The sequence below is a fragment of the Dermochelys coriacea genome, chromosome 8, assembly GCF_009764565.3.
Source record: "Dermochelys coriacea isolate rDerCor1 chromosome 8, rDerCor1.pri.v4, whole genome shotgun sequence".
Classification (NCBI taxonomy): domain Eukaryota; kingdom Metazoa; phylum Chordata; order Testudines; family Dermochelyidae; genus Dermochelys; species Dermochelys coriacea.
The window spans coordinates 78,475,300-78,494,946 of record NC_050075.1 but is presented as its reverse complement, the minus strand read 5'-3'; the positions used below and the strand labels follow the sequence as shown (position 1 = coordinate 78,494,946).

Below are 19,647 nucleotides of genomic sequence, written 5' to 3'. Positions count from 1 at the left end.
AGAAAGGCCACAATAGATGAGAACCCTGCTACAAACTGGTAGTTGTATCCTGCCAGGCACTGCCCATGACCTGCTGTGGACACAGAGCATGGGAAGTCCTACCTTCAGGGGTCTGACAGACAGCAGCCCCATGACTCCTGGTTGGCTCCCCACCCTATATAAATCTAAGGGGCATTCCAGGAAGTGTCCAGGGAACAGCATGGCTTCTCTGAAGCTGCCATGACTTCTCCCTGCTCCAATCTGAGCTTGATTGGGACTTCACCTTCTGACTTGGACCCCAAAATGTGACTCGGACTCTGACCCTTGGGACTGACTCTGCCTTGGAACCTGACCATGTACTCCTGAGCAGCTCTCTATCTCAGATATTGAATCTGGCCTTCTTGCTGCTAATACCACCTAGCAGAAGGTTCACATGAGCTACAGATAGGCCTTCCCCAGATTTCTATGGCTTTAAGAGATTGACATTCTGACAGGGCAACGTCCTGATCCTGTCTTCTCTCTGTCTTCAGAGACTCATGGACCTTAAGTTGTCAAACACCGCAGTGCAGTTTATTTACATTTGCTGTTCCCACACCCTTACCGATCCATGTACCATCATTATTTACAGTTTCAGTTTCTCCTCAGTTCTCTGAGGAGAGGAGAGGGAAGGGAAGGGATCTCTCTACCAAGAGATCCTTCTTGGTTTTGGCTCTGCTAGTCTGCCTTTCGCTCCCCTGCACTGCCTTCCTATGCCTTTTTCTACCTCCTTTGTTAATGGGCCAATTTGCTCATTAGTGCTCCCCCAGCCCATTCTAATCCACTAATTGGGCCCTGTCAGGTCCACCCGGGGGGGGGGGGGAATTAATTGGTATTTGTGTCCAAACCACTGGCTCAGCTGTTGGTTCTCCCGGGCTCTTGAAGACCATTGGGCTCAGGGTGCCTTTGTTCGATCCCTCATCCATTTCCTTTGGGAGATGGATCGCGGCTCCCTCTTCTTCTACGCCCTGCAGAAAAAGAAGGGGGCTAAGAAGCATGTCACCTGTTGGCAGAGGATGGCACTCCCTCATGGATCTGGTGGAGATGCATGTGAGGGCCAAGACCTTCTATTCCAGCCTATTCTCCCTGGTCCGACCGACACCGATGCTTGCAGGGTTCTCTGGGATGGAGTCCTGACAGTCAGCGCAGTTGGCCAGGACCAGCTGGAGCTACCCCTCACCCTGACAAAGTTCTCAGAAACCCTCCATCAGATGCCCACTAATAAATCTCCAGATATGGACGGGCTGACTGTGGAGTTCTACCGCGTGTTCTGGGATATCCTCAGTCCAAACCTTGCCATCATCTGGGCTTAGTCCTTTGGAAGTGGGGTGACTCTCCTGTTGTGCAGGCAAGCTGAACTCATCTTGCTATCCAAGAAGAGAGACCTCTGTGACCTTTGGAATTGGCATTCTGTTTTGGTTCTCAGCATGGACTACAAGGTCATAGTGAAGGCCATCTTGCTGTGGTTGGGGTCTGTGCTGGTGGATGTGGTCCACCCCACCAGACCTACCCCATCCCAGGCAATGCTATCTTCGACAATCTTTATCTGGTCTGGGACCTCCTTGAGGGAAGGTGTAGGGATGGTCTGTCATTTGCCTTCCTGTCCCTTGACCAGGAGAAGGTGTTTGACAGGGTGGAACACGGTTATCTCCAGGACATCTGTGGGCATTCAGCTTCAGGCCCCAGTTTGTGGGTTTCGCCAGGTCTTGTATACCTCAGTGGAGTGTTTGGTCAGGCTCAACTGGACTCTGACCAAACCTGTCAGCTTTGGGCAAGGGGTGTGTCAAGGATGTCCACTGTCAGGCCAGCTGTACACTCTGGCCATTGAACTCTTCCTCTGTCTCTTCTGTAGAAGGTTAACAGGGTGGGTGCTCTGTGAGCCACAGTTGCAGGTGGTCCTGTCAGCAAACGCTGGTGACATACTCCTCATGGTCCAGGACCTGGGTGACCTGTCGCAGGTTGGAGACCCGCCAGGCTATCTACTCGGTGGCCTTCTCCACTTCAGTCAACTGGGTCAAGAGCTCTGGCCTGGTGGTCGGGGACGGATGGTAGCGAGTTCCCTCCCACCTGTGATTCAGGTCATTCGGTGGAGTGTGGGCACGCTGCTCTATCTGGGCATTTATCTTGCCGCCACCCATCCCTCTCCTCTGGAGAACTAGCAAGATTTGAAGGGCAGAGTGGGCTGAGCGGCTAAGGAGGTGGACAGGACTGCTCCAGTGCCTTTCCCTATCAGAGAGGGCACTGGTGTTCCACCAGCCGGTACTGTTCACTGCTCTGGCACCGGCTCAAAATCCTGAGCCCGGCCCGGGATATCCGGGCCCAGCTCCAGAGGTTAGCTCTGGAATTCTTTTGGCCAGGACTGCTCTGTATCTTTGTGGGGGGTTTGAGTCTTCCCCTGGAGGGGGAAGGACAGAACCTGTTCTTCCTTTGCAGTCAGGTCCATCTCTTCCAACTCCAGGCCCTGCATAGACTCCTTTATGCTGCAGTTAGTTCAGCATGGAGCACATTGGTGCATGCCTTCCTTCACCACATCTGAGGACTTCAATGTGACTGACAGAAGTTTTATCTGCATCCTATGGGTCTTCCGCGAGACTTCTACCAGGGTTTCCTCCAGACCTGGAAGCTGGTTTCAGTGACCAGGTCAGTGGCGGCCACCGGCAGAGCTCCTCACAGAGGCCCTGCTACACAACCTCCTAATTTGGTGTGCAGGAGGCGGAGTCCCACTTGGTGTGCCAAAGGTTGGTCCTGGCAGGAACAACCAGACTTGGAGACCTTTTGGACTATGACCGGGGGGACTGGGTGGATCCCCTGGCACTTGGCCAGCACATGGGGCTCTCCACCCTTCATACTCTCCAGCGTGTACTCCAGGAGGTGCAGGCAGCCTTATCACCCGCCTCTCGGTTTTTCCTTAAGCAGGTCCTGTGGGAGGGTGCTCCCCGCCTACCCCAGACCCTCCAGACCTTGTTATCAGTCCCCTGCCCTGTGAGCTCCCCCACCCACCCCACGCCACCAGTACAAGTCCTGTAGTTTCTGTGCCACCATGCAGGACCAGGCCCACAGAGATATCCAATGAGTTTAAAATGGCCACCTTGCCACAGGCAAAAACCTTGCTATTGGAGGCATAATCCCATGCTGTCGCTGGGACTAGCCCACAATAGGCAGCCTGTGGTTCTGTCCTGGTCAAGTAGGTGACGGGTAAGACTGCTCAGTGCTCTGGCGGCCACCAGGCTGCCACTGCCACCCATTGAAAAATTTCAAGAAAAGTCACTGGATCATCTTCAGTCCCCATCTTCATGAATCTGACTGGTACCAGGGCCAAGGCCAGGTCCATGTCCACCAGACCCATGGCAGAAGCTTGGCCACTGTGGGAGGCTGCAGTCAGGTAATGCCCGGTTGCACCAACCTTTGTTGCTGTTGCTGCTGAGCAGCTGTCTCAAGTCAGGTGCTGCTGCTGAGTGGCCAGTTGCTGTAGGATCTGCTGTTGCTGCTGGTGTTGGTGGGTGTTCTGCTCCACCGCTGATATCAAAGTTGCTCCATGTCTTTATTGCTGGGGAGTCTCTTCCTTATGTGTGTGGTTTTTTTTTAAATGTTCTGACCTCTTCCCTTCCCCTGGTGCTAGATCTGTGTCTGCATTCTTCCCCAAGTTTGTTCTGCATTGGCTGCCTCTATAGTGCCCCCTTGTGGCCCTTCAGGGTATGATTCATCCAGTTGCAAGTCTCTAATGATATTTTGCTATGTCTATGAGGTCCAAAGCAGCCTTGCTTTTGCCCTCCGGCCAAGGCTCACTTGAGTCCTACCCCTTCCACAGGAATCAGGGGGGAGGGATAGCTCAGTGGTTTGAGCATTGGCCTGCTAAACCCAGGGTTCTGAGCTCAATCCTTGAGGGGGCCATTTGGGATCTGGGGCAAAAATTGGGGATTGGTCCTGCTTTGAGCAGAGGGTTAGAGTAGATGACCTCCTGAGGTCCCCTTCCAACCCTGGTATACTATGATTCTAAAACAAGAAAAAATACAACTCAAATCAGAGTTGTCCAGTGAAATTTATGTGGGACCCAACCTTTCTATTCAAGGCTTGTCTCCAAACAGCTCTTGCTTCTGCTGATCCCCCAGGATCTGATTGTCCCTTCTAACAGGAGCTTGTCAGGCCAGCAAGCTGGCTCAGACTCTGATCTGCAACCAGGCTTCTCTCTGGAGAAGCAGAGTTCTGCTCTCCTTCCTGGGCAGCCCTGAGTTTAGCTAAGTTTTCTTTTAGCTTTAGTTTTCTTTTTCTTTTTCTCTCCATGCCTGACATTTGCTGCTGGTGTAGTGAGGTGGGGCCAACTGGGTCCATAGGTTCTCATTAACCCGTTCATTGCCAGTGTGGGGCCTATCTGTTCCATCACAGGTGTACGGAAATACCCTGACATTGTGGAAACATTTGCTCCCTTTTTGGTCAGATAACAAAGTTACCCAGCTGAGGTATTTTCTATTACAACATTGAGAAGGTTTCACTCATACCTCTGATTGCAGTGTGGACATAACTGTGTAACCCCTGAGACAGATTCTTAGGGAACACTCTTCTTTGATGACTTCTTCCAAGGTCCAGGACATAGAAGGATTTTAGAAGGAGCAGGCAAAGAATTTCTGTATTTGTGGTTATGGTGAGCAATGGAAAAATAGTAAACTGGGATTTGCTACTACATGTGTTCACTTGCTTTTTTCAATAATTTTTCTTCTCTACCAATTGGCTTTTTTTAGGTGGTTGAGTTCTGTGATCGAAGTACTCATAATGAAAAGGCTACAAATATGCAGAACAAAATGTGCAACTATCACAGCACCTGGGAAGTAATTATGAAGTCTTCTGACTTCAATAACACCTCTCCAATAAATAGCGCAAGTCCTCCAATTGAGACCTCCTTCTCATTGCTGCAGACCAAAGACAGAGTCATCTGTCTAGTACTTGATGTTTCTGGGAGCATGACTGGGGTAAGAATAAACATATAAGTTCTTATTTTTAGCAGAACTGCTTAGAAACAGTTAGGCAGTTTTAAAACAATGTGGTGTATATATATTACAATATTTTCTTTAGTCAATATTTCAAATAATCATCCTTTATTCTTTAAGAAAAAACTGAGGCCACTATTTCTCCCATTATACATATTTAGGGATTGCTAAAAGGAAACTCATCAAATTACTAAAAATGATATGCCAGACTTGGTCTCTTTTTCTTTACAAAAGATAACTTGTGCTCCTCTTTTTAGTTTCAGATCCAGAATGACAGAACCACTGTATTTCCCCAAATCAGAAAATATATCATAGATGGAAGTTTCATGATATTATTCATATGTGACTCTCTCAAATTATTTTAAAAATAAATATATGTCACTAAGTATAGCAAAATAAAAATGAAATACTTTTCCTCATAATCATTCATCCTAATGAGTCAAAAATTTGGGTTATCATAAAGTGATGCTGGATTAACCAGGGTGAGGCTTTTTTTTTAATTTAAATTTAACACAATTCTCTTCTTGTAAAGGCTGCTTCAGGTAATATGAGCCTTTACAGAGACTCTCAATCTGTTTAGGGCCTCAAATTTACCATTCTTAAAGTAAATGCAATATAACCTCCCTGAATAAGGTGTGTTCATATGTATAAATAGCACGTAGAAGTGAGAATCATGTGATAAGTTTGCCACATTTTTTGAAGTTTATCCTGTACCTTTTCAAGCTTCACCTGCCTTCTGCCCATAAATCCATCCCCCCAGGTTTTATTCTTACATTCCAAACCACTACCCAGCTTCCAAGAGCTATTTTTATATGAACCTCTGATGTATTCTTTCCCTAATATACAGAATTTCCTTATCCCTAATGTATTTGTTTCAAACATTCAATCCTGAGCTAGTGACAACGTCTGTTCTCAAATATGTTACAACTTTCAAGTTTGATATATCTCAAACGTTCAGTGCTAGAAATAGGACCTTCCCACCAATATATCTCTGGGAAGAGAAGATCCTCAGCTTCCCTATGGGAGGCACAACATCCTTTTGTGCCCTGGAGAGGCCCCAGATATCTCGCTTTAAAATGGTGGCATCTTTATGTCTGGAAAAAAAACTTCTGCAATTTTTAGAAGTCTTTATGAGCCCTCTGTGGTTGGATAATGATAACAAAGGCACCTGGCTTTACAGATGGAGGGATATAAAGTAGTCCCAATATAAAAAAATTAAAACCTCTCTAAAACATTCTAAAAATGCTTTCTTTTTTCTGTCATACCAAATATAGTCACTCAAAATTTCATCATCGAGGAATAACATTAAAATCCCCAGTTCATGATATATTACACTGTCATGTACTCCATATATATTATTATATGGTATAAATAAGAGTTCTACTATAGCTTTCTTCAGTTCAACAATCAACACAACTCCACTGAGGAGCCAAATGATGAAGTTTTGATCAAAAAATCTTAGGCTTATGGTATGGAATTTGCAAAGGATGGTATCTGGTATCCATCTTCTTTCTCAAAAAGATAATTTATGGGCCTTAAACAGGTCGTGAGTGTCTCTTAAAATATTTGACACAAACCCACAATAATGAATTCAGTGAAAATACACAGGAAGATGTTTAAAATGGCATATGGAGTATTTCTGTGGCCTACAGGGTACTATATAATGTTTTATATGCTTTCAGTTTTGTAATTCAGTATTTCTCAATATCAAATCATAATTTTATTTTCTTTGGGACAAAGAAAGATATGGATCTCAAATAAGTGATGCATTTTGTGATGAGCTACAGTTGAGCAGAATGGAATTCAGTGCTCTTGAAAGTAAAGTACTAAATACTGGCTGAAAGCAGGTACAGGGCAGTTATACCCTGTGTAAGCTTCCCCTGTACTGCTCTCCCAACACAATTTATTCTTGCCATGCCATACCATACAAGTCCATTCCTGGGACTGATCTTCAGCACATATTGACAGTTTTCCCAAATTATCTTGTGAAGTTATGATGTGATAAATGTCTGTCATGCCTGACGCATGCTATGAAATCACCCAACTGGGGACTGAGACGGGCACAGGATGTAAATGCACCAACCTTTTCCCTCTAGAGATAATATTTCAAATTCTAGATCACAAGTAAAAATGAGCATGGTGTTCTCTAATGATTATTTATCCCCATCATCTTGGAGGGATAACTCAGTGGTTTGAGCATTGGCCTGCTAAACCCAGGGTTGTGAGTTCAATCCTTGAGGGGGCCATTTAGGGATTTGGGGCAAAAATTGGAGATTGGTCCTGCTTTGAGCAGAGGGTTGGACTAGATGACCTCCTGAGGTCCCTTCCAATCCTGATATTCTATGATCTCACAACCACATGTTTTGATACAGCTGGCATTCCTTCTTCTGGAGAGATTTCAGATTGGAAAAGCTTATGTAGACTATTACTATGAGCATTTTACTGTCATTAGCATCAAATTCACCCCAAAGCTATTAAGTGGCAAACATGTACTAGATTTCCAGAGATAAAAGATATAAATCAGCCCATCCCTTAATCTTAATATAGGAGAGGAAGAGTATCCTTAACTAGATCAAGAATAATGAGAGCTAGTTTTATAGAGAAAGGAAAGTTTCTAAGGGTAAACTTTCTCAGCTGGTTTTCAGCAATCTGTTCAAATATTTACATTTAAAATAAATTCTTTCACTGAAATTACCAAATTTTCAAAGTGCCAGGAAACTGTGAAATAGAAGGGCTATCCTAACTCATAGGTAAATTGAGTACTGTTCTCTGAGGCTGAAGCCATTTTATCTAAACAATGTGAAAGAAAAGTATTTGTGAGGAACATCACCACATTATTAGAATGCTGTTTGGCTGACACAGTTATATATCTCCTAGATGTTTCAATATGCAGATACCCTTCCATGATAGCAGAACATAGTACACATCTCCACTGATCTGGAAGAATATGCCTGGGGATGATATGTAAGGTAGTTTGGGGTACCCAGATATTGGATATCTGTCTAATTTTCCATATTTTCCCCTCAAATCTCTCATCTACTCGATGGCAGGTACATTCCCATTTATCAGTACAAACTGAACAACATTAGTAATTGGTGTATTCTTGCTTTTTGCGATCTCTCTTGAAAAACCTTGATAGCTCTAAGTACGTCCCTTTCTTCCCCTGCAGAATAACCGCATTAAACGTCTCTACCAAGCTGCGGAGATATTCCTGCTACAGATTGTCGAAATGGGTTCCTGGGTTGGAATTGTCACATTCCATTCTACAGCTAAAATTGAAACTTATCTAAAACAAATAGTCAGTGAAAATGTACGCCAGAGTCTTATCAGTTGCCTGCCTATATCAGCTAATGGAGGAACTAACATCTGTGAAGGAGTACGCAAAGGATTTGAGGTGAAGGAGAACATTAGGGGGAATGTGTCCTGGAATGCAGTGATAATGAAATGGAATTAGGAGGAGAATAGTGAGTAGGAGTAGGGAGGTGATATCACCTCTGTGTACAGGAGTACTGAGATCATTACTGGAATACTGTCTCTGGTTCTGGTATCCACATTTCAAAGGGGATGGGGAAACTGGAAGGAGTTCAGAAAGACAGCTACAAGAACAATTAGAGGTTTCTAAAATGTATTTTATAGTGAGAGGCTTAGGAAGCTCAATCAAGTTAGGCCCTGAAACTGCTCCTATTGAGTTAAGAAATTAACAAGGCCCTGTTATGTTTATACTAGCAAAAAATAAGATTGCTTTGAGAAAATCTTACAAGAATGCTTTGCCGGAATCTCAAGGAATTGTGCAGAAGATCAAAATCATATAACTTCTCATATAGAAAATCCAAATTTTGTTTATTTTAACATTGGTTTAAGCATGGCTTTATTCTGAAAAGGGGTTATGTAAAATGGCACCTTCATGCTCCATGATTTCTCAAGTTACTTTCCAGAACAGAACTGCATTAAAGATAATTTTCCATAGTTTCAATGGGCATGGACAGGCTTCCACATGCCCTGGGCATATGCTGTCATTGGCAGCAGGACCTGGAGTGGGGGCCGGCGGACACATGTTACTACTCCTTGGAATGCTGTAAGGAGTGTGCTACCCTTAGACACCTCTTCCCTGAACCATCCTGCCCTGTACAGGCAGTGTAATTCAGACACCTTCAATTCAGCTGTTGCCACATGACACAGCCTCCTACACCAAAACAATTCACACTTGTAAGGAAAAGATTTTGCCTTACACTTGAACTTTAAGAATTTCTCTTGATGTAGACACTGCCTTTGTTATAGCAGCTAACATTTACAATAAAGTCCTATGGCTAATACCTGAAATTTTCTTATCAATTCAGGTGATTAAACAAAAATACTCTAATCTCGATGGTTCTGAAATTGTACTGCTGACGGATGGAGAGGATTCAGGTATGAGCCGTTGCCTTACAGTGGTGAAAAACAGTGGATCAATCATTCACACCATTGCTTTGGGGCCAAATGCTGCTTCAGAACTAGAACAATTTTCAGATGTGACAGGTGAGTAACTTTCTAAACTAACTCTGTTTTTGGCTTGCATACATGAAGCATGAAAATAGAGAGGTTTACAATTTGTAATATGAAAAGAAAGTAAACTTAGTCACCTAATTCCAGTCGTATTTACAGAATGCTTATTTTCACCTAAATAAACACAACAATATTGGGAGCAATTATTTATCTTTATCTGTTCTTGCTTTAAAAAAACTGTATCCTGATAACACCCTGCTAAATAGCAAGGTTTGATAATTATGTTACTGGAGGATGTTCCTCAAAACAAAAAGATAAGCTCGTGTTTAAATGATTAACATTTTATTTCTGATGTTTACATAGCCGTAATATGCAAATCTATTAATGTCCTAAATAGTTAAACAATTACCAACTCACAAATAATCACAGCTAGAGGGCTCTAGCTGAGGAATCAGCAACCACAGGCTCTTGCAAACTAGGAGGCTCAGTCAGGTCTGCTTTGGATTTTTGAGTTGGAGCTGCACTGTTACTTTTACCTTCAGCCATTTTAAAGAAAGCCAAATGGGATCAGGGTGAGGCTGCAGTACAGGGCAACTACCAATGGGAATTCCATGTGTTGATTTAGAATGTAGCTTTACTCTGAATAGTGACTATGTATAAATTGCACCTTCTTAGTCTACAGAGATGCTCATTTTGTGTATTCAGAGTCACATTTGGTTGCTTCAGGGACTTAAATAAGATTGTACTGCTTTTTACTCTTGTTAGCACTGTACAGCCAACATGGCTGTGGAAGAACAACCTGAATTCTGTTCTGGTTTGTGTACTATAACAGAATAGTTCACTATGTTCTGATCACAGAATCTTTAGTGGTAAGTGATTGTATGAGCCAGAAAGAACGCAGCTCGTCTTTCAGAGCCCAGTCTCAGCAGGCAGTGCTCAGTGTTTTAAATAAATGGCCAGATTTCCAAAGATATTGAGCACCAGAAGTTCCCATTGTCATTATGGGTGCTCGGCACAAATGAAAAAGAGGCCCAAACGTTATATTTGTAAACTAAGCAGATTTGATCTGAGTCACTGAGAAGCAGTAAACGTGGAATTCCACCATGTCATTTTTACAGAGGTGTTTTTCAGAGTGGAATTGCACTTTATAGGTCCATGGCTCAGAGTCCAGACTTACCAAGAGCAGCCCATGAGTGAGTGAGCACTGCACTTGATGAAATGCTACAGGTGACAGTTCTTCATCAGACCAAGCTAGGTGGAGTTAAATAGTGAACAGATGGGATCATTTTCCAGGTCAGACTTGCTTTGCAGGAACTCTCTGGGTGTTTGTATTAATTGATTCCCCATCACCCAGCGGTTCCTCCCTGCACTGCCCCATGAATAAAGAATAATAAAAGATCAAAATTTAATTTATCAAACTAACACTGTGCTCTATAGCAACAGCTAAACTAACATAAGGCACATAACAAAAACCTACTAATTTACAGTAAATGACTATTCTGATTATTTTAACAATCACATTTCAGGAGGCTTAAAGTTGTCTGCCACAGATACAGTTGATTCCAATGGCCTAATTGATGCATTCAGTGGAATTTCATCAGGAAGTGGAAATATTTCTGAACAGTCTATTCAGGTCTGAGTTTCAAATTTTGTTTGTTTTTTCACATTATTAATCAGTTACTGGTCAATTAAGAGTAATTTTAGTAGTCTCTAATCTTAACTATTGCACTGCCAGTGACTGATCTTAAAATATAAACTGATATTTGGAAATGGCAGTGTGTGTGTGTGTGTGTGTGGTCTGTTATTAACAATAAAATGAAATAGATAATGAAACAAAGAAAATTAAAATTTCTCACAATTAGCTAATGCAAAGGGACTTATATAGATAGAGGTAGGCAGAAATACCATAGTATGTGTGACAGGTTTCAGAGTGGTAGCCGTGTTAGTCTGTATCAGCAAAAACGAGGAGTACTTGTGGCACCTTAGAGACTAACAAATTTACTTGGGCATAAGCTTTCATGGGCTAAAGCCCACTTCATCAGATGCATGGAATGGAAAATATAGTAGGAGGGTATATAGACACAGTACATGAAAAGATGGGAGTTGCCTTACCAAGTGGGGGGTCAGTGCTAATGAGACAATTCAGTTAAAGTGGAAGTGGGCTTTTCTCAACAGTAGACTATGTGTATGTGGATGTATGTAAATAAGTGATCTTGTCTTCCAGAGAATAGTTACTGTACTAACGTTATCAATAATGAGGAAACTATATTAACTGCTTCTCTTCTAAACAATAGATAACATTTTGATTCCCAGCTTTCCTGACACGTCTCATGATCTATTTCAACTCAGCGATGATTTCTTCAAAATAATTGAGGCTAGTAGTACTGAGTTATCCCCTCCTCCTATTTCTACCATAGCTCTTGGGTTGTGCTTTTTATAACTTAACAACACAGCCCTCACTTTGTTAAATCTCTGCTATGGACCCAGTTTTGCACTTTATCTGAATCATGCACAACAACTAATATAGGTTTGGTCATGGATTACTTAGCTTCTTTGCAATTATATACTGGTCTTGACAAGAACTTAAGAATGGCCATACTGGGTCAGACCAATGGTCCATCTAGCCCAGTAACCTGGCTTCTGACAGTGGCCAGTGCCAGATGCTTCAGAGGGAACGAATAGAACAGGGCAATTTATCGACTGATCCATCGCCTGTCCTCCAGTCCCAGCTTCTGGCAGTCAGAGGTTTAGGGACACTCAGAGCATGAGGCTGCATGCCTGCCCATCTTGGCGAGTAGCCATTGATGGACCTATCCTCCATGAATTTATCTAATTCTTTCTAGAACCCAGTTATATTTTGGTCCTCACAACATCCCCTGGCAACAAGTTCTACAGGTTGACTGTATGTTGTGTGAAGAAGTACTTCTTTATGTTTGTATTAAACCTGCTGATTATTCATTTCATTGGGTGACCTCTAGTTCTTGATTTATGTGAAGGAGTAACTAACACTTCCCTATTCACTTTCTCCACACCCTTCATGATTTAATATACCTCTATCATATACTCCCTTAGTCATTTCTTTTTTAACCTGAACACTCAAGTCTTTTTATTCTCTTCTCATATGGAAGCTGTTCCATACCCTTAATCTTTTTTTTTTCCCTTCTCTGTACTTTTTACAATTCTAATATCTCTTTTTTTGAGATGGGGCTACCAGAACTGCACACAGTATTCAAGGGGTGGCCATCATGGATTTACATAGCAGCACTATGGTATTTACTTTCTTATTATCTGTCCCTTTCCTAGTGGTTCCTAACATTCTGTTAGCTTTTTTGACTGCTGCTGCCCATTGAGTGGATGTTTTCAGATTACTATTCACAATGACTCCAAGATCTCTTTCTTGAGTGGTAACAGCTAATTTAGACCCCATCATTTTGTATGTATAGTTGGGATTATGTTTTCCAATGTGCATTACTTTGCATTTATCAACACTGAATTTCATCTGCCATTTTGTTGCCCAATCACTCAATTTTATGAGATCCCTTTGTAACTCTTTGCAGTCAGCTTTTCAACGTTTACAGTAAACTATTTTATTTTATCCCTTTTTTCAGATCACTTACGAATATGTTGAACAGCAGTAGACCAGTACAGATCCCTGGGGAACTCTGCTATTTACCTCTCTCCATTCTGAAAACTCACTATTTATTCCTACCCTTTGTTTCCTGTCTTTTAATCAGTTACTAATCCAGGAGAGGACCTTCCCTCTTATCCCATGACTGCTTACTTTGCTTAAGAGCCTTTGGTGAGGGACCTTTTCTGGCTTTCTGAACGTCCTATCATAGAATCATAGAATCATAGAATATCAGGGTTGGAAGGGACCCCAGAAGGTCATCTAGTCCAACCCCCTGCTCAAAGCAGGACCAAGTCCCAGTTAAATCATCCTAGCCAGGGCTTTGTCAAGCCTGACCTTAAAAACCTCTAAGGAAGGAGATTCTACCACCTCCCTAGGTAACGCATTCCAGTGTTTCACCACCCTCTTAGTGAAAAAGTTTTTCCTAATATCCAATCTAAACCTCCCCCATTGCAACTTGAGACCATTACTCCTCGTTCTGTCATCTGCTACCATTGAGAACAGTCTAGAGCCATCCTCTTTGAAACCCCCTTTCAGGTAGTTGAAAGCAGCTATCAAATCCCCCCTCATTCTTCTCTTCTGCAGACTAAACAATCCCAGCTCCCTCAGCCTCTCCTCATAAGTCATGTGCTCTAGACCCCTAATCATTTTTGTTGCCCTTCGCTGTACTCTTTCCAATTTATCCACATCCTTCTTGTAGTGTGGGGCCCAAAACTGGACACAGTACTCCAGATGAGGCCTCACCAGTGTCGAATAGAGGGGAACGATCACGTCCCTCGATCTGCTCGCTATGCCCCTACTTATACATCCCAAAATGCCATTGGCCTTCTTGGCAACAAGGGCACACTGCTGACTCATATCCAGCTTCTCGTCCACTGTCACCCCTAGGTCCTTTTCCGCAGAACTGCTGCCGAGCCATTCGGTCCCTAGTCTGTAGCGGTGCATTGGATTCTTCCATCCTAAGTGCAGGACCCTGCACTTATCCTTATTGAACCTCATTAGATTTCTTTTGGCCCAATCTTCCAATTTGTCTAGGTCCTTCTGTATCCTATCCCTCCCCTCCAGCGTATCTACCACTCCTCCCAGTTTAGTATCATCCGCAAATTTGCTGAGAGTGCAATCCACACCATCCTCCAGATCATTTATGAAGATATTGAACAAAACGGGCCCCAGGACCGACCCCTGGGGCACTCCACTTGACACTGGCTGCCAACTAGACATGGAGCCATTGATCACTACCCGTTGAGCCCGACAATCTAGCCAGCTTTCTACCCACCTTATAGTGCATTCATCCAGCCCATACTTCCTTAACTTGCTGACAAGAATGCTGTGGGAGACCGTGTCAAAAGCTTTGCTAAAGTCAAGAAACAATACATCCACTGCTTTCCCTTCATCCACAGAACCAGTAATCTCATCATAAATGGCGATTAGATTAGTCAGGCATGACCTTCCCTTGGTGAATCCATGCTGATTGTTCCTGATCACTTTCCTCTCCTCTAAGTGCTTCAGGATTGATTCTTTGAGGACCTGCTCCATGATTTTTCCAGGGACTGAGGTGAGGCTGACCGGCCTGTAGTTCCCAGGATCCTCCTTCTTCCCTTTTTTAAAGATGGGCACTACATTAGCCTTTTTCCAGTCATCCGGGACTTCCCCCGTTCGCCACGAGTTTTCAAAGATAATGGCCAAGGGCTCTGCAATCACAGCCGCCAATTCCCTCAGCACTCTCGGATGCAATTCGTCCGGCCCCATGGACTTGTGCACGTCCAGCTTTTCTAAATAGTCCCTAACCACCTCTATCTCTACAGAGGGCTGGCCATCTCTTCCCCATTTTGTGATGCCCAGCACAGCAGTCTGGGAGCTGACCTTGTTAGTGAAAACAGAGGCAAAAAAAGCATTGAGTACATTAGCTTTTTCCACATCCTCTGTCACTAGCTTGCCTCCCTCATTCAGTAAGGGGCCCACACTTTCCTTGGCTTTCTTCTTGTTGCCAACATACCTGAAGAAACCCTTCTTGTTACTCTTGACATCTCTTGCTAGCTGCAGCTCCAGGTGCGATTTGGCCCTCCTGATATCTTTCCTACATGCCCGAGCAATATTTTTATACTCTTCCCTGGTCATATGTCCAACCTTCCACTTCTTGTAAGCTTCTTTTTTATGTTTAAGATCCGCTAGGATTTCACCATTAAGCCAAGCTGGTCGCCTGCCATATTTACTATTCTTTCGACTCATCGGGATGGTTTGTCCCTGTAACCTCAACAGGGATTCCTTGAAATACAGCCAGCTCTCCTGGACTCCCTTCCCTTTCATGTTAGTCCCCCAGGGGATCCTGGCCATCTGTTCCCTGAGGGAGTCAAAGTCTGCTTTCCTGAAGTCCAGGGTCCGTATCCTGCTGCTTACCTTTCTTCCCTGCGTCAGGATCCTGAACTCAACCAACTCATGGTCACTGCCTCCCAGATTCCCATCCACTTTTGCTTCCCCCACTAATTCTACCCGGTTTGTGAGCAGCAGGTCAAGAAAAGCGCTCCCCCTAGTTGGCTCCCCTAGCATTTGCACCAGGAAATTGTCCCCTACGCTTTCCAAAAACTTCCTGGATTGTCTATGCACCGCTGTATTGCTCTCCCAGCAGATATCAGGAAAATTAAAGTCACCCATGAGAATCAGGGCATGCGATCTAGTAGCTTCCATGAGTTGCCGGAAGAAAGCCTCATCCACCTCATCCCCCTGGTCCGGTGGTCTATAGCAGACTCCCACCATGACATCACTCTTGTTGCACACACTTCTAAACTTAATCCAGAGACACTCAGGTTTTTCCACAGTTTCGTACCGGAGCTCTGAGCAGTCATACTGCTCCCTTACATACAGTGCTACTCCCCCACCTTTTCTGCCCTGCCTGTCCTTCCTGAACAGTTTATAACCATCCATGACTGTACTCCAGTCATGTGAGTTATCCCACCAAGTCTCTGTTATTCCAATCACGTCATAATTCCTTGACATCACCAGGACCTCCAGTTCTCCCTGCTTGTTTCCAAGGCTTTGTGCATTTGTATATAAGCACTTGAGATAACCTGTTGATCGCCCCTCATTCCCAGTATGAGGCAGGAGCCCTCCCCTCACAGACATTCCTGCCTGTGCTTCCTCCCGATATCCCGCTTTCCCACTTACCTCAGGGCTTTGGTCTCCTTCCCCCGGTGAACCTAGTTTAAAGCCCTCCTCACTAGGTTAGCCAGCCTGCTGGCAAAGATGTTCTTCCCTCTCTTCGTAAGATGGAGCCCGTCTCTGCCCAGCACTCCTCCTTCATGGAACACCATCCCATGGTCAAAGAATCCAAAGCCTTCTCTCCGACACCACCTGCGTAGCCATTCGTTGACCTCCACGATTCGACGGTCCCTACCCAGGCCTTTTCCTTCCACGGGGAGGATGGACGAGAACACCACTTGCGCCTCCAACTCCTTTATCCTTCTTCCCAGAGCCACGTAGTCCGCAGTGATCCGCTCAAGGTCATTCTTGGCAGTATCATTGGTGCCCACGTGGAGAAGCAGGAAGGGGTAGCGATCCGATATGAGGTAGTCCTCATACAGTGTAGGCACTGGATCACTCTTGTCCACAATTATCATAGAATCACAGAATATCAGAGTTGGAAGGGACCTCGGGAGGTCATCTAGTGCAACCCCCTGCTCAAAGCAGAACAATCCCCAACTAAATCATCCCAGCCAGGGCTTTGTCAAGCCTCACCTTAAAAACTTCTAAGGAAGGAGATTCCACCACCTTCCTAGGTGACGCATTCCAGTGTTTCACCACCCTCCTAGTGAAAAAGTTTTTCCTAATATCCAACCTAAACCTCCCCCACTGCAATTTCAGATCATTACTCCTCGTTCTGTCATCTGCTACCACTTAGAAAAGTCTAGATCATCCTCTTTGGAACCCCCTTTCAGGTAGTTGAAAGCAGCTATCAAATCCCCCCTCATTCTTCTCTTCCGCAGACTAAACAATCCCAATTCTCTCAGCGTCTCCTCATAAGTCATGTGTTCCAGTCCCCTAATCATTTTTGTTGCCCTCCACTGGACGTTTTCCAATTTTTCCACATCCTTCTTGTAGTGTGGGGCCCAAAACTGGACACAGTACTCCAGATGAGGCCTCACCAATGTCGACTAGAGTGGAACGATCACGTTCCTCGATCTGCTGGCAATGCCCCTACTTATACAGCCCAAAATGCCATTGGCCTTCTTGGCAACAAGGGCACACTGGTCACTCATATCCAGCTTCTCGTCCACTGTAACCCCTAGGTCCTTTTCTGCAGAACTGCTGCCGAGTCATTCGGTCCCTAGTCTGTAGCGGTGCATGGGATTCTTCCGTCCTAAGTGCAGGACTCTGCATTTGTCCTTGTTGAACCTCATCAGATTTCTTTTGGCCCAATCCTCTAATTTGTCTAGGTCCCTCAGTATCCTATCCCTACCCTCCAGTATATCTACCTCTCCTCCCAGTTTGGTGTCATCTGCAAACTTGCTGAGGGTGCAATCCACGCCATCCTCCAGATCATTAATGACGATATTGAATAAAACCAGCCCGAGGATCGACCCTTGGGGCACTCCACTTGATACCGGCTGCCAACTAGACATGGAGCCATTGATCACTACCCATTGAGCCCGACAATCTAGCCAGCTTTCTATCCCCCTTATAGTCCATTCATCCAGTCCATGCTTCTTTAACTTACTGGCAAGAATACTGTGGGAGACCGTGTCAAAATTGTTGACCCCCTCAAAGAATACTAATACAGTAGATTGATGAGACATGATTCCCTTTTATCGAAGCCATATTGACTCTTGCCCAACATATCACATTCATCTATAAGTCTGATAATTCTGTTCTTTACTAATTTCAACCAATTTGCCTGGTACTGGAGTTAGGCTTACTGCCCTGTAATTGCAAGGATCGCCTCTGGAGCTTTTTTAAAAACTCAGCATTGCCTTAGCTATCCAGCAGTCATATGGTACAGAGGCTGATTTAAGCAATAGGTTACATACCACAGTTAGTAGTTCTGCAATTTCATATCTGAGTTCCTTAAGAACTCTTGGGTGAATACCATCTGGTCCTGGTGACTTATTACTGTTTAATTTATCTATTTGTTCCAAAAACTCCTACACTGGCACCTCAGTCTGGGATAGTTCCTCAAATTTGTCACCTAAAAAGAATGGCTCCCTCACATGCTCTGCAGTGAAGACTGATGCAAATAATTCATTTAGCTTCTCCACAAAGATCTGGTTTTCCTTGAGTGCTCCTTTAGCACTTTGATCATCCAGTGGCTTCAGTGATTGTTTGGCTGGGTTCCCGCCTCTGATGTACTCAAACACAGGAAGAGGACCAAAACACTGCCATCATGACTAAACAGCAGAGTAAACAGATGTGGTTAGAAACAAAAAGACATGTTTTAAAAATTGGAAGTGAAATCCTACTAAGGAAAATAGAACAGAACAAACTCTTGCAAATCAAGTGCAGAAGTATAATTAGGAAGGCCAAAAAAGAATGTGAAGAGCAGCTAGCAAGAGGGACAAAAACTAACAGCATTTTTTTTATTTGAGGTATACATTTCTTTTGAGCCTCTGTCCTTGTGTTTTTTAAAACTTTGCATACAATTTGAAAGCATTTCATTCCTTTGACTGTTCCTTTTAATTTCCATTTAACCTCCTCATTTTTGTTTAGTTCCCATTTTCAAAGTTAAATGCTGCTGTGGGGGTATCTTTGGTATTTTCTCCCCACAAGAATATTATTGATTTGTTCTCCCCTTTAAGAGGAAAATGAACCATTTTGAAATTACTGGTATTTTAAGTGTTTATCTGCTAACTTGCCATAAAACATATTTCATTTGTCTAATAGCTTGAAAGTACAGCTCGTAGTGTCGCAGTCAAGCAGTGGATGAATGGTACAGTGACTATAGATAGCACTGTGGGAAATGACACCTTCTTTGTAGTTACATGGGATCAAAGCACATCTCCACCAGACATTTTACTGAGGGACCCGAAAGGAAAAGAATATAGAACTTCAGGCTTCACAGTTAGTAATCTAAACCTCCAAACTGCTCGACTGAATATATCAGGCACTGCAGAGGTAAAAACTAAACTTTGTTTTATTATCCAAACATGTTAACATTTTCATAGACTAAAATGCACCTTCTCTTTTTAGAAGTTATAAACATATATTCCTAATGAACCAATTTTATCCTTCATGTAACTCAACTGACTTGCCATGGAAGTTGCTTGACTGTGCTCTTCCTAATTTTTTATTATGCACTATACACATCCCAAGTACACAAGATGGCCAGACAAAATATTGAATTATGGGGAAATTAAGCTTGAGGGTACATATTTATAATATACAGGTTCTAATCCTTCCAAGAATGTGATAATTCTCAAACATCCACCACTAAAATTGAGAAATTCAGATATAAGGTTAAATTTAAAAGAAACCTAATATTTGAGAGCATGAAGAATCACAAGTAAGGTACCCAAATTACCTTAGCTGTGGTCCTGTAGCAATACCCTAATT

General features: G+C 43.6%; 1 protein-coding gene and 1 long non-coding RNA gene across 2 annotated transcripts in view; one reads left to right on the top strand and one right to left on the bottom strand.

Moving 5' to 3' along the window:
* The window catches only part of LOC122461295, a 54,238-nt gene that overhangs the window by 14,347 nt on the left and 20,244 nt on the right, over positions 1–19,647 (bottom strand). The window lies entirely within an intron of this gene.
* Positions 1–19,647, top strand: part of LOC119860514 (calcium-activated chloride channel regulator 1-like) — a 34,981-nt gene that overhangs the window by 7,762 nt on the left and 7,572 nt on the right. The window contains exons 6-10 of the mRNA XM_038414313.2: positions 4,752–4,979; positions 8,167–8,391; positions 9,335–9,512; positions 11,006–11,112; positions 18,979–19,209. Of these exons, the coding sequence (XP_038270241.2) occupies positions 4,752–4,979; positions 8,167–8,391; positions 9,335–9,512; positions 11,006–11,112; positions 18,979–19,209 (969 nt within the window). The remainder of the gene's footprint in view (positions 1–4,751; positions 4,980–8,166; positions 8,392–9,334; positions 9,513–11,005; positions 11,113–18,978; positions 19,210–19,647) is intronic.